The following is a 14,163-nucleotide window of genomic DNA, read 5'->3' as shown; positions in this document are numbered from 1 at the left end:
CAGGGTGCAGGGGGTCCCAGCTCACCCCACAGCCCCGCTGTGCCAAGGGGCGAAGGAAGGTGCCTCCAGCCAGCGTAGAGCCCCAGGTTCACCCCCAACGGGTGCTGCCAGGCTCGGCGCCGGGCAGAGGGATGTGCACCGCAGCGCACCGTGCCAGCGAGGTCCCCTCCGGCTGCCCCTGTGGGAAGGAGCCACTGCAGAGCAACACGGCCACCGCTGCCCACAGCCACGGGACCCAGCTCCGAGGGAGGGGGCTTAAAAAGAAATAAGAGGTTGTGAACTACACCAGCACCACCTGAGGAGTATGAGCCCCCAGCACAGCTTCTGGGGGAAGCAGCTGGATGAAGCTACAAGCACTGGAAGGGGTGCAAGTGGCTTCATGACCCCGTCCTACAGTGGTGAGGAGAGACTGGGGATCCCCAGCCCCAGAGGGGATGAGAAAGGGCATGGGAACATGGCCTGGAACAGAGACGGCCTGGGGTCCTCGTACTCAGGCTTTGATTGTGTAACCTCAGCTCACCCCACATCCCATGGGACAGGACAGTCAGGAACCTCAAGGCTCGCAGCAGTAGATGGGCTGATTTAGGCAGAGAGACAGAAGGATAAATTAAATAGTTCACTCCACTTTATTATCCCTACAGACAGGTGACCCTCCTCACAAAGAGGGTCACTTTTAATTAAACCTGAGGCAAAACAGGCACTGGACACCAGAGGTGGCATCACGAAAGAGATGGCAGGCACCGATGCCCAGGGGACAACTAACACCCTACTCCTGCAGAGAGGGGACACGACTAGCCATGGCCTTGCTCCTCCTCCTCCTCCCTCTCCCTGGCACTCTGCCGATCCCCACTCCAGCACAGGGCAGCAGGCACAAGGGTAGAGCAGGGATTCATGCCTTGCAGTGAGCTTCAGGTCAAGATCAACCTCAGAGGGAGGAGTTGGATGGGACAGACAGAACCGGACAGACAAAAACAGGAGTGAGACAGGAATTGGTCTGCATGGTGCCCAGCCCACGGCAGGGCAGGTCCAGCACCTTCTGCCCAGCTCAGTGCATTGCTCCACAGCATCGTGTCAGGAGAGTCCGAGCATGAAACAACCCTGGAGAGAAAGGTCCTGGTCTTGGAGCTACGGAGGGCCAGGTCTGTGCTACATGGGGATTCACAGGATCTCCTATGAAAGTACCATAAATACCAAGTACCAAGCCACAGTGGAAGACATCATTCAGCTCAAGCATCATCACTGAGCTGGGTGGGAAGGAGGAGTTAGACTGGTGCATCTCAGGATACCAGGACCCAGGCTAAGACCACCACCACCACCCCAAAAAGACCTGGAGAGGGGTGCAATTCGCACTCGGGATGTCACCCCGGGGAGCCAGCGTCCACCACCAGCACAGGCAAAGCTGCCATTTCTCCACTTGGAGATGTGCAAAGGAAAGAGCCCATCAGCCTCCGCTCCATCACCCACCTTCAGTTAGATACAAAACCTTGTCCTAAAGCCCCTCTGTGAAGTCAGGCTTGCGTTAGCATCCTCATGCTGTAGGACATCACCTCTCCTTTTAAAGTCATCATGAAAAAAATATGAGCCTGGCCATCATAAGGAAACATTTGCCAGGTCAAGCCAAATCAAGGGATGCAGAGGTGTCTACCTCAACCTGCAAACAGCCTGCAAGAGCAGCTCAGAGGTACGGGCTACCTCGTTTGGGTCTATGGCTCATTAACTACAGGAGCCTGGAGACATGTAAACAGTGACTACGGCATCACTACTGCAAACTGGAAAGAGGGATTATGCCAGGAGGAGCACCAGCTTGGGCACTGCTCTGGCCCAGTATGGTGTTACTGGCAGACAGAACTCAGGCAGCAGAGAGGGGCCAGGCACGCCCCATTGGATTTTCAATCTTGTCTTCCAGTAGCGGGACAAGCAGGGGACAGGCCACCCTTCAGCAGCCAGGCTTGCCTGGAGATGATATCTGGAGTGCTGAAGATGCATCATCTTTTTCTGAGAGCAGCCAAAATTCAGCCTAAGTCAGGCCAAGGGCACAGCAGCTCCCCCCGTGCAGGCAGTGCGGGCAGCGGCTGTTTCCCCCAGCACATTGGGGATCATGGGGTTGGGGGTACAGTCCCTGCGGTCCATTTAGAGACAGAAAAGGAGCAGCTTGAGAGCAGCACAGCTGGAAAGCCCAGCAGCAGAGCAGTGCGGGGATGCTCCCCAGGCATGGTCAGGGAAGCGCCTTCCCGGCTTCCTCCTGCAGAGGTGCCACCAGCAGCTCCAGACCTCGAGGTACGACACCTGGAGCAATGGGTGCAATAGGTTTTGGGCAAGAGTCCCACGAAACCCCCGGGGAAGCTTGAGGACAGGGAGGGGGGAGACGGGCACTAGATGAAGGTGGAGTCCAGCTGGCTCGTTTCATGGTTATTGCGGGCGCGAGCCTCAAAGAGCTGCTTGATCAGGGCAGATTTTTCCTGCTCCAACTGGGTGATGCGTTCGCTCTTGTCGGTCACCTCCTGCATGGGACAGAGGAGGAAAATGCTGCTCAGAGGAGAAAAATGTTGGCATTTGCTGCGCTGCAGGTGCTGGGATGTGAACCCCGGCAGTGAGCCTGGCCCTGGCAGGAGCATCACGGGTGTCCCTTCCGCAGCAGCCCTGCTCGCAGACCCCAGCTGCAGAGTCTGCACCCTATCGTGACCTGCATTTGTCACAGTTTTTACCCTCCAGCGGGGATGCCCCATCCCTGCCCACGGACCCTCACCTAGCAAACAGCTGGACACAGCTGTGTGACGGAGGGTCTTCAGGTGCAGCCCACACACCCTTCTCTGGGATGACGAAGGTTGGCCAAGTTAAAGGAACAATTTCCACTGACTCGTATTCCTTCCCCAGCCCCATCCCACTCCACTTCCTCTCCCAGCCCCCCCAAGGGGATCTCCTCCCCCTGTACCCCCACTTGCCTTGGTGAGAAGCCGGTTTTGCTCCTTCAACATGTTGATGGCTTGCTGGGAGCCTGCTGAGGCTGGGGATGCCACGGGGACCAGCCTGCTCAGAGCTGAGGAGGGGTTTGCTGGCTGCAGGGAAGATGAAGGGAAGGGATGAGACATTGAGCCTCTTTCCTGGCTGCCCTCCCCAGCCTTTCTCCAAAGCCAGAAGCCATTTCTGTGGCACATGCAGAACTGAGAGAAGTCCAGCACAGGATTAAGATCCCAGCACAGGCCATCACAGGGTCTCCAGCAAGGCAGGCAGAGGTGGGAAGCATTCCTGCCAGCGTGTCCGGCTCCGGCCAGTAGCCTGGCAGGACAGCCAGCTCCGAGAGGACTTACTCAGCACCTCAGCAGGATCGTTTCCTTATTCATTTGACAATAGCTACACCTTTTTGGGGATCTCCTTTAGTCTCCCAAATGCCTTGAGCATCCCCTAGCCCAGCTTGAGACCAGCTGTGCTGTCCTCTTGGCCATCCCCTATCTTGCCCACGGAGCCAAGTCACCTCTCCAGAGCCCGGGCAAACTCTGGCAGCTCCGATGTCAGCCCAGCCACCAGCATGAGGCGGGGGACAGGATGGGTCCCAAGCTCACACAAACAACCACAAGCTGCTAATCTGTTGCTCTCACCTTGCCGGCAGTGGAAAGGAGGTCACCCAGGCAGCGGTTCACCTCCTGCAGCTTGGGGACCAGGAGCCCCAGGTGGCTCTGGCCGCCCTCAGGGAGGAATTCCTGGGGGACAGGGAGGAAGAAGAGGCTGGGGGTTACCATGGGGCTAGCTCCAGGTTCAGCCAAGTCTCAGCCCGGTTCTCCGAACCCAGACCCTCCCAAGCAGACGGGCACCCCAAGAACAAGCCCCAGACTCACAGCACTGGTTTTGTTCTTCCCCAGGAGCCTCTGGCGTTCCTGCATGAACTGGATGTGCTGGTGGTACCACTCCCGCGCGCGCTCTACCAGCTCCAGACCCTGCAGCAGGACATCCTTCTCCTGTTCCAGCTCCTTCATGTGCTTCAGCTGCAGGACAGAGCATGCAGAGATGTCACCCCCTCCCCATCAAAGCCTTGTCAAGCCCCAGGAGCTGGTTTCTTCATGAGGTGTGGAGAGATATGAATATGGGCTGGGGTCTCAGCCCCTCTCCCCATGAAAAGCCGCAGAGGAGCGGGATGATGGCTGTTGCCTCATGCTGCTTTGGGGGAAGAGTTCTCTGGTTTGGGAGAACAACCTAAGCAGGTGAAGGACAGTCAGGCCGCCTCCACCCTCCTGCTCCCCACCGCAGAAGCAGGTTTCTCTGCCTCATATTTATCCACGGACGCAGCGAGAGCGGGGCCTGCAGCCGCTCCCCAAATCCCCCCCAAGGCTGCGAGCGTCAGCCAGCAGCACAAACAGACATGGCTCTCGGCAAGCGACAAACAGCCGAGCTAAATGTGCAGACTGGAAGTCAGAGGAAAACCTGCAGCCCTGTTCCCCCAGTGCTCTGCTCCCCCCTCTGCTTTACCCCCCACCACCAAGCACCTCCAAGCTGAGCAGAGCACAGCATACCTTTCTGCTGAATGTCTCTGCTAGTCTTTCAGGTTCAAGCACCATCATCACCTGGAGAGGGACGCAGGGACCTTTATGCACCTGGAGGGCTGCTACCAGGGTGCCCAGGGCTCCTGCCCCCCGACCAGCCCCCTGGGACAAGCAGGGCAGGACCCTGTGCCGGGTTGCGGCACAGCCAAGGCTGCTGCAGGGCACACAGCTCGGTCCCTCCGTCGACAGCGGGGCTGGAGCAGCGGTCTCTACCCCAGGGGACACGGGGTCCCCTGCTCCGCTGCCACCTTCTCCTGCTGCCCCTTGGAACTGCACTGCCACCGGCGATCACAGAGGTGCCGAGAGAAGAGGGGACATCCCCGGGGAACCGAGCAACCGGTGCAGCAACCCTTTCATCAGCCCTCACTCAGCAAGCTCAGAGCTCCTACTCCCCTTCTCCCGAGCTGTGCCGGCGTGCTCCCTTGGCTCCTGCCCCCGTCTCCATGCCAAGGACGTGGGGAGCTGCCTGACTTGCTGCTTCCGCCTTCTCTGCCACAACTCAGCCTGGCCTCCACCACGCACGGCACAGGCTGGGCTCCAGGAGAGTCTCCTCCAGGCACCCATGGGCCTTCGGTCACCCAGAAGCTGCTGGATGCTCAGGAACCTCTCCTGCTGCTTTGGAGAGCATCTGGAGGGGAGTGATTCAGCTCAGAAGCGACCCTGAACAGATCCCCATCCCCAGGGACAAATGAGACCACACCAAGAACTTCTTCAGGCCTCCAGCGCTTCCCTGTCCCCAGGGCCAGCCCCAAAGCCTCCCAACTGCCCCACACCAGCCACCCTTTACTCCAGGGCTGCTCCTGGAAATGCTGTTTGCAACAGGACAGGCCCCCTCCCCTGCCCCCCATGCTTGGATGGACAGACAAACCAAAGGGGACATACCCACAGGAAGAAGCGCAGAGCCTTGGTGCTACGCAGGCTGTTGCTGAGGGGCACGAAGAAGGTGCTGTACGTGGCAAGGACCCCCACCCAGCTCGGGCTGCAGCCCACGACCGCCTGGCCTGCCCGGGACCCACCAGGCGTGCTGGCCAGCACAGCGACCGGAGGAAGAGGCAGCATCCCACGGAGCAGTGGGACATCACCAGCTCTGCCGGGAGCGGCGACAGATGGCATCTCACTCCAAGGATGGGATCCTCTGGAGACAGAGGCAGCTTCTGGGGCAGGAGGAAGACAGAGCGCTGGACCTGGTTGGTGGTACCCAGCGTAGAAGGGGAGGGGACAGTTCTGTACCCTGGGCTGCCTACGAATGAAAGCGCTTGGCTTTTCACAGAAGGTCTCATCCCAGCTACCTCCTGCGGCCACGGGGAAATCAGGCCGATCGATGGTGGACCGGCTGAAAAACACCAGCTGAGCGGACACCAGCTGTGGTGCTGCAAAGGGTCCTGGGGCCGCAGCACAGCCCCCACAGCTCCACTTCGCTGCTCGGGATGAACCCGTCCCAGTGCACTGGGGATGCAGGATGGATATCGGGGATGCAGGATGGATATCGGTGCTCCCATCGCTCCCTGGGCTTTAGGCAAATTAGCCTAATCACAGCTGAGTGCCTTGTCTCTGCGGGGGCCCAACATCCTCCAGCATCAGGGGGGAGGTGACAGCACTGCCCTGCACAGAGATTCGGTCCTTGCTCGACTCAAACCTGCTCCAACTCTCTCTCTACGCTTAGTACCGAAAGGCTCCTGCCGGGGTGCCAGGGAAGGCGCCTCACCTGCGGAACAGGGACAGACACCCCTTCTCCAGGGGAAGTAGCATACTAAAAGCAGCGCAGCACTCGGGTATGTGCGGAGGGGGGAAGAAAGGCAGAGGACCTCCCTCCCACCACCCCCACAACAACTTGGGGAAACAGAGGCAAGGGCAGCATGAGCCCAGAGCAAGAGCACTTGCAGCGGAGCTGGGAGCAGACCCCAGCTCTCAGCAAGACACGCTGGCCACCAACCCCTCCTCACCAGTACCAGGCAGGACCTTGAACTGATGGCAGTGACAGGCTCCAGCCTGGAGCTGCACGCACAGGGAAGGAGAGACCTTCCCCTCTCCAAAACAGCAACTCCCAGGCACCAAAACCCCGAGAGCCAGAGACCCCCATCCCCAGACACACACATCTACATTTATTACTCCTTGCCAGCACCTCTCAGCAGAGACCCCCTGAGCCCAAGAGCATCCCAGCCCCCTGTGTGGCTGCAAGCCCAGCAAACCATGTGTGCACAAACCTCCCCTCCCCAGGCCAGGTGTCGGAGCACCTTATGTCCCCCAAGGCCAGTGCCAGGCTGTAATCGATGCTGCCCGCAGGGCTGGTCAGCCCCGCTGGGCTCGGGGAGCAGGGTGACACCAGGGTGTGAGGGGTGGAAGTGCAGAGGTGACAGTCACAGCCTTGGCAGCAGCTCCAACACCGGCGAGACGAGCTCTGGCCGATCACTCATCCTGCAGGCTGGATCCTGGCTCTCTTCCCAGGAAAATTTAGCTTGAGCTTGTGGGCAACATGCCCAGGCAGCTCCTCCATCCCACTTGGGAGCAGTGCGGATCCCTTCATCCAGGCAATCTGATCCAAACCTCTCCACTGAGGGAGTGAGGAAGGGGAGCCGATCCCTCCATCCTGGGCTGCCCGGCTAAATTCAATGCTGGTTTCTCTGCATTACTGGCAAAAAGTCTCTCGGGAGCCAGGAGGATCAGCATGCTTGAGCCCTGATTTACAGAGAACATCTGGCAGGGGACACAGCCCGGCACCACCGCTTGCCAGCACAGAGCGTACCGACCTTCACTGGAGTGCTTGAAAGGCCCAGAGACCCACCTGCTCCTACACCTACATGTTTGCCTTTCCCTGCCCAAGTTTTTGCCCACAGGGAAGGCACCCATGCAGTTAAACGCTGGCTCCGTGGGCTGCCCTCACTCTGGAGGAAGGCAGGGGAACATGTGCCTCCTCCCCGTCTGGCACGATTCAGGACAGAAAGCACCTCGGAAGTAATGGCAGGACCTCCACATGCGTCAGAGCTTTGTATCCAAAATATCAGGATGAAAAATATCAGGAATAACCCCGTGCATCAGTACAGGTGAGGGGCTGACCTGCTGGAGAGCAGCTCTGTAGAGAGGGACCTGGGAGTCCTGGGGGACAACAGGATGGCCATGAGCCAGCAACGTGCCCTTGGGGCCCAGAAGGCCAAGGGCATCCTGGGGGGCATCAAGAAGAGTGTGGCTAGCAGGGCGGGGGAGGTTATCCTCCCCCTCTACTCTGCCCTGCTGAGGCACATCTGGAGTCCTGTGTCCCGTTCTGGGCTCCCCGGATCAAGAAGGACAGGGAGCTGCTGGAGAGGGTACAGCAAAGGGCTGCGAAGATGATGAGGGGACTGGAACATCCTTCTTATGAGCAAAGGCTGAGGGACATCGGTTTTTTTGGTCTGGAGAAGAGAAGACTGAGGGGGGATCTTATCAATGCTTATGAATACTTCAGGGGTGGGTGCCAGGGAGATGGGGCCAGTCTTTTTTCAGTGGTGCCCAGTGACAGGATGAGAGGTAACGGGCACAAACTTGGTCATAGGAAGTTCCGTCTAAACATGAGGAGGAGCTTCTTCACTTTGAGGGTGGCAGAGCACTGGAACAGGCTGCCCAGAGAGGTTGTGGAATCTCCTTCTCTGGAGATACTCAGAACTCGCCTGGACGCGTTCCTGTGCGATCTGCTCTGGGTGACCCTGCTCTGGCGGGGGGTTGGACTAGACGATCTCTAGAGGTCCCTTCCAAACCCCATCATTCTGTGATCTGCCCGACACCCCACACGTACAGGGTAGGCGGGGGGAGCCACAGCCTAAACAGAGCTGGTGTCAGCGGTGAGGGCCCCCTGCAATCCACCTTCCCCCAGGGACCACAGGCCCTTTGCTGGAGTTCATGACAGGGCTGTCCCCTTACCATGCTGAAGTCCACGCCGTTGGTAATGGTGTGTCTCCGGTGTTCTGCACGTCCCCTCTGATGCCTCCGAGTATCCCCAGCCCCTGAATGGCTGCCATCTCCCTGGGACTGCCCAGCAGCCTTAGCATCACCACCTGTAACAGAGGAAAGCATGAGGCCACCAGCCGCTTGCAACAAAAACCTCCCCATGGCCACTTCTGTGGGACTATCTGCAGGGTGGTCTTGCAAACGGACATGGCAGGGAGCAGCTGAGCAAAGCACCGGCCCAAGCGCCTGCTCGTGTCTTTGTATGGGCAGGGCAGGCTTCAGCAACAACTTGGCTGCGCCAGGCTGGCAACAGACCTTGGTGATCATCTGCAAAAAGCAGGCAGCTTCCAGGCAATGCTTTTTCAGTCCTGGCACAGGCATTAAACCATTAGTGATATTGTCACCCTCGTCCCATCCTCATGGGACCCTGGCTCCCGCTCAGGTGGCACTGACTCCTCCTGAAGGCAGCTCCTGCTCGCTGTTGGGCTTGGCCATGCAGATGTCCCCCCCCCAAGACCCGTGCCTGAGGTCTAACCATAGAGTAAATCAGGCTGTAAGTTTTCCAAAATTTTATTAAAATCCCAACATCCTATCTTGCAAAAGACTGATCTACTGCAAACACATGACGCTGGTGCAAATCCATGCATAACCTATTTTTGCAGATTAAGTTCATACAGGCAGGTTTTAGGCTGGATCAGACACCTCCTGCCTGTATGCCAACGCAGGTACTGGCTGGGCACCTGCAGTAAAGTCAGTACAAGCCCCGCACCGCCCACCCTGGTGAACTCGCCAGAAACGCAGCCCTGCGGCCACGGCCAAGCCGGATCAGATGCCCGCTTCTGGCCGAGCTGGCAGAGCACCGCCCTGCCGCCCCGAATCGCGGCCCAGGGCAGCCAAGGGTGCAGCCAGCACCCTCCCCAGACGTGCCCAGGCAGCAAACCTGCTGCACCTCCTTTCTTGCTCCGGTCCCCTGCCGAGCCCCCAGCAGACCCTGCCTCATGCTCACCCCCTTGCTCTCGCAGCTCACCCCGCCCTCTGCACACAGCTTTCCTCGAGAGTTTCTTTCCCAACCTGGCTTTCAAACAAGAGCAGCACGGAGGCAGGCAAGCGAAGGCAGGCAGTGAGGCAGCTGGGGAACACATCTCCTCCTTGGGACTGCTCACCACATATCTCCCAGGCACCCCCACCCATCACCACATCCTTCTCCCACGGGCTGGGCACACACCGGCTCCCAGGCGCCAGAGCTGCCTGGCACAGGTCTAGCACGTTCCCTGCTGCGCAGGCACAAAGGGCTGCGGGTGCCGGGACAGGGCGCGTAGCATCGCCTAGGCTGGCACATTGCTGCCTGCTGCTCCACAAGTCTCCTCGGCCGAGCACACGGACACGATGGAAGAGGGATACGGGGCAAGAGAAGGCAGGCGTGGCTGCAGGAGCCACCCTTCGTCTTGAAGGCAACGAGGTCTGGGAGAGTTGCACCATACTGGGACTGCCTGTGCTGCCATGTGTGCACGGGTCCAGCAATGAGAGCTGGACTCGGGCTCAGGGGGCAGCCGGCAATGCTACACAAGCACCTCACCCAGCCTGTCACTTTGTGTCATTGGGGAAAGAAGCCACCGTGGCACGGGAAAAATCCTCCTTCTGGTCCATCATGGCATCCCGCTTCTCCTACCAGCAAGTGCTCCGGCATAGACAGGTCTCCAGCACGTCAATGAACACAAAGTCTTTGGTATCGTCCAGTCATCTGTTTTGCCAACTGTCCTGGGTTTCATACACCCATATCTACCTGGAAGGAACCCAGCAAGACCAGTGCAACCACGCACATGTTCTCCTAGCAGACCTGTAGCACATCCTGCTTGGGAAGCTGAGGAGCAGCTCCAAAACCAAGGGTAGCTTCCATAGGCAGAATCCCAAAGCAAAGCCAGGAGCACCTCTGGGAAGAGCTGCAGGGTAGAAACAACACGTTAATAAGGTTTTTGCTGCTGTTACTTCGAAGCGCCAGGTTGAGCTGAGGTGAACCTGGAATAAGGAGGTGCTCCCTGGTCAAACAACTGAGCTCTGTGCACCTGAGCTGACAATGTAGTGGCTAAAACAGGACCCCTGCTAATGAGCTGGCATCGGTTCTTCCTAGGCAAAGAGCAGGACCAGCTCACTGGAGGTGCAAGAGATCCTGCCATGAGACACGCCAGGAGGATCACCTGGCCCCAGTCTCTGCAATCTTGCCATGATTTGCAACCAAATCACCTCTGACACATGCAGATGTCCCCTGGACCAGCACGCAGAGCGAGGGTGGCACCCTGTGAGCACCTCCTTCCCCCAAAAGACAGACAGGGAGAGTCTCCTCAGACTCCTTGCAGCTGATGAGCTCTGCTACACCAGCTCGCTGCACTTGGTTTGGTTCTTACAGAAGCCACCTCATGCAGCTGGAGGCTCACAGCAGCCTCGAGCCCAAACAATATAATGTTAATGGAGACAAGGCCTCCTGCACCCACGGGCAGCTCTCAGCACATTTTTCCCCAGCGAGAAAGAGCCGCGTCCCGCCACGCAGTGCCCAACTCCCTCACAGCCAGTTGAGGGGAATATCTACCTGTTCACCCACGCCCCAGGAAGCCCTCCGCAGTGGAGGGAGCACTGAGCAGCTGTGCAGGATCTGGAGCTAAAAGAGGTAGAATAACTCCGAGTTACAATGTTTGCTAAGCTGCTGAATCAACCTGAAATTCAGGCCTGTTGCCAGAATACGGCCCTGCACCGCGGGAAGCTGGCAGCAAGGGCTGAGGCACTAACCCTGCCCGCAGGCTCAGGACATCAATATAACATCAGCTATAATGGAAAGATCCTCAGCAACCCAAAAGTTGCTGTAGTCATCTGCTCACTCCTTTCCAGGGCAGAGCTTTCAATTTGCTGTTTATTTACCAAGCAGGATTTTTTTTCAGGTTTTTCCAGATTTACACTCTTGATGATAGAAGAACCAGCCTGCTTAATAATATTCCCCTAGATGAAGCTCTAGTGATTAGTCTGGAGGCAAAATGGAAAGCAGAGAATGTCAGCCACGGTTAAAGTTTCTTCTCCACCCAGCAGAAGAAGGGATGGGGAGGGAGCGAGTGGGAAGGGAAGGCAAACCAGCCCAGACAACGTTCCCAAGGTAGAGGAAGTCACAGCGCTCAAGTGTTGCAATAACAAACACCAGCTCCTCACACAGACCTTTGTGTCCGTATGTCTCAAAGCACTTCACAAATCTAGATAAAGAATTATCACCTACACCAGATAAGACCAGAAGCCTGGTTTCCTTATAACGTCTCCTAGTGACTAGCCGCAAATCAAGATGTTGGTGAAATAGTCTCCCCCTCGCCAAGGTCAGCATGCCACCCAGGGGTGGGGGGCCCTGGCAGACCCAGCACGGGGACCCAAGGGCCCGAGGAAGGGGCAGAGTCTACCGGGACCTGCTGGCGAGCTCTGCAGACAGAGCCCTGGCCTGCCCACCCGGACAGTGCCTGGGGACAGGAAAGCACATCGCCCTGGCACCGCTTTCCCGTTTAGTTATTGCTTAATTATTTATTATTGCAAATACCGCTGCGGAATTGCCCAAACAAAAAAGTTGGACCAGGTTTCACTATTTTTTTTGGTCCAAAACGTGGATGAAATCGTGAACTGAGCCCTTCCGAGAAGGCACACCCGCAGCACGGAGCCCACCCGAGCTCGGGGCTGCTACGCCACTGCTGCTTGGGCTCCGGCGAAGCTGCCCGGCTCTCGGAGACCCCAGGGCCCAGCCACCCCCCGAGACGAGCGGCCGCATTACCCCGCCTGGGGAAGGTCACCTACAGACCCTGCGCCAGGGGACAACTGCGGACACGTTATGGTAAAGCCCTTAATTCTTCTTGGCACCGCTGTAAGTGGACAAGCGCCCACGGACGGGAAAAACGCCGCGGGAAGCGCGGACAAGCGCCCACGGACGGGGGAAAACGCCGCGGGAAGCGCGGACAAGCGCCCACGGACGGGGGAAAACGCCGCGGGAAGCGCGGACAAGCGCCCACGGACGGGGGAAACGCCGCGGGAAGCGCGGACAAGCGCCCACGGACGGGGGAAAACGCCGCGGGAAGCGCGGACAAGCGCCCACGGACGGGGGAAACGCCGCGGGAAGCGCGGACAAGCGCCCACGGACGGGGGAAAACGCCGCGGGAAGCGCGGACAAGCGCCCACGGACGGGGGAAAACGCCGCGGGAAGCGCGGACAAGCGCCCACGGACGGGGGAAAACGCCGCGGGAAGCGCGGACAAGCGCCCACGGACGGGGGAAAACGCCGCGGGAAGCGCGGACAAGCGCCCACGGACGGGGGAAAACGCCGCGGGAAGCGCGGACAAGCGCCCACGGACGGGGGAAACGCCGCGGGAAGCGCGGACAAGCGCCCACGGACGGGGCTGAAGCCCGGCGCAGCGCCCAGGAGCCCCGCGGGCCGCAGGTCCCCCCCCGCCCTGCCGAGCTCGGGTCTCCGGCGAGGGGGCCGCCCGCGCCGAGCCGGGCACGGTCCGTCCCCACCCCCGGCGCTCCCGGCCGGCCCCGCCGGCTCACCTTGGCCGCGGCCCGGCTCCCGCTGCCCGGCGCTCTTCCCGCGCCGCTCCTCGGCACAGCGCGGGCTCGGCGGCTTCTCCCCGCTCCGCCGCCCGCCGCTTTCCAGCGGGGGGTCGGCACCGGGCAGGGCAGCGCGCAGCCCCAGGACGAAGCGCTCGAAGGTGAGGTACCCGCTGGCCGGTGCCGCCCGCCGCAGCCCCTCCATCACCCCGGCGGGCAGCTCCCGGGCCTCCGCTCCCCGCCAGCGGGACTCGATCTCCCGTAGGTGCACGTAACCCCGCCGCCGGTCATCCAGGATATCGAAAAGAGTCCGCAGGCTCTGCAGGAAAACCCGGGGAAGACCCTCGGTACCGGCGGGGAGCGACCGGCCGCCGCGCTCCGGGGCCATCGCCGCCGCTCCCGAGCGTTACTCTTCGCTCCGGCCCCCGCGCTCCTATTGGCTGGTGGAGGGAGGTCCCGCGCTCTCATTGGTTGGCGGCGGGCGGTGACGCCGGCCATTGGCTGAGGGGGAGGACGGCGGTTTGAGTTCCACGCGGCGCCCGCCCCGCTCTCGGCCGGGGGGGGGAGCGGGGGGTCCCGGTCCCTCCGGAGGAGGGACCGGGACTCCCCGCTCCTCCCCCCCGGCAGATAACGGGGGGGCTCAGGGAGGTGTCTCCTCCTCCATCCCACCGCCCCCCGAGCCCCTGCACCCTCGCTAACGGCTCGGTGACCTCCGCCCGGGCACGGCCGCGCTGGCTGGTGTCCATCCACCGGACACAAATCCTCATTTCTGGCAGCGCAGACCCTCTCCCGCTCCTCCCGCCGCTGCAAACCTCCTTATTTGCCGGCAGAAGTTGGGGCAACGCTGCCTGCGCCCAATGCCAGGGGCGCTTCTGCTGCTGGTGGGAATAAAAAGCTTTGGAGAGTTGGGGTTTTGCACCCCAAAGGCACCGTGACCTCGCAGGACGGAAAGCGGCTCTCTTTTTAAGCAGAAATACCTAAAGACTCCAGAAAAAAACGTGATTAATGAACAGGAAGAAAAAAAAAATCACCCCAAACGCGGTGTTCGCTCTTGCCTCCAGCTTTGCAAACACAGCCAAGAAGCATCGGGCCAGCTTCTCACCCGGGCAGCGTCCCCATGGGAGAGGGATGGATGGCTCTTTTGTGTC

At 59.9% G+C, this 14,163-nt stretch overlaps 1 protein-coding gene across 1 annotated transcript; it reads right to left on the bottom strand.

Annotated features, from left to right (window-relative positions):
* Positions 1 to 2,372: 2,372 nt before the first annotated feature.
* On the bottom strand, positions 2,373 to 13,403 carry SAPCD2 (suppressor APC domain containing 2). Its single transcript, XM_059828947.1, has 7 exons — positions 13,012 to 13,403; positions 9,481 to 9,488; positions 8,427 to 8,560; positions 3,834 to 3,980; positions 3,597 to 3,698; positions 2,943 to 3,056; positions 2,373 to 2,501 (listed from the first exon to the last, which is right to left on the bottom strand). Exons 1-7 carry the CDS (start codon positions 13,401 to 13,403, stop codon positions 2,373 to 2,375), a joined length of 1,026 nt encoding a protein of 341 aa, XP_059684930.1.
* Between the last annotated feature and the right edge of the window lie 760 nt (positions 13,404 to 14,163).

This window comes from Gavia stellata, chromosome 24, assembly GCF_030936135.1.
Source record: "Gavia stellata isolate bGavSte3 chromosome 24, bGavSte3.hap2, whole genome shotgun sequence".
NCBI lineage: Eukaryota > Metazoa > Chordata > Aves > Gaviiformes > Gaviidae > Gavia > Gavia stellata.
Note: the sequence above shows the minus strand (reverse complement) of the source record. Positions and strands in the feature narration are given on the sequence as shown.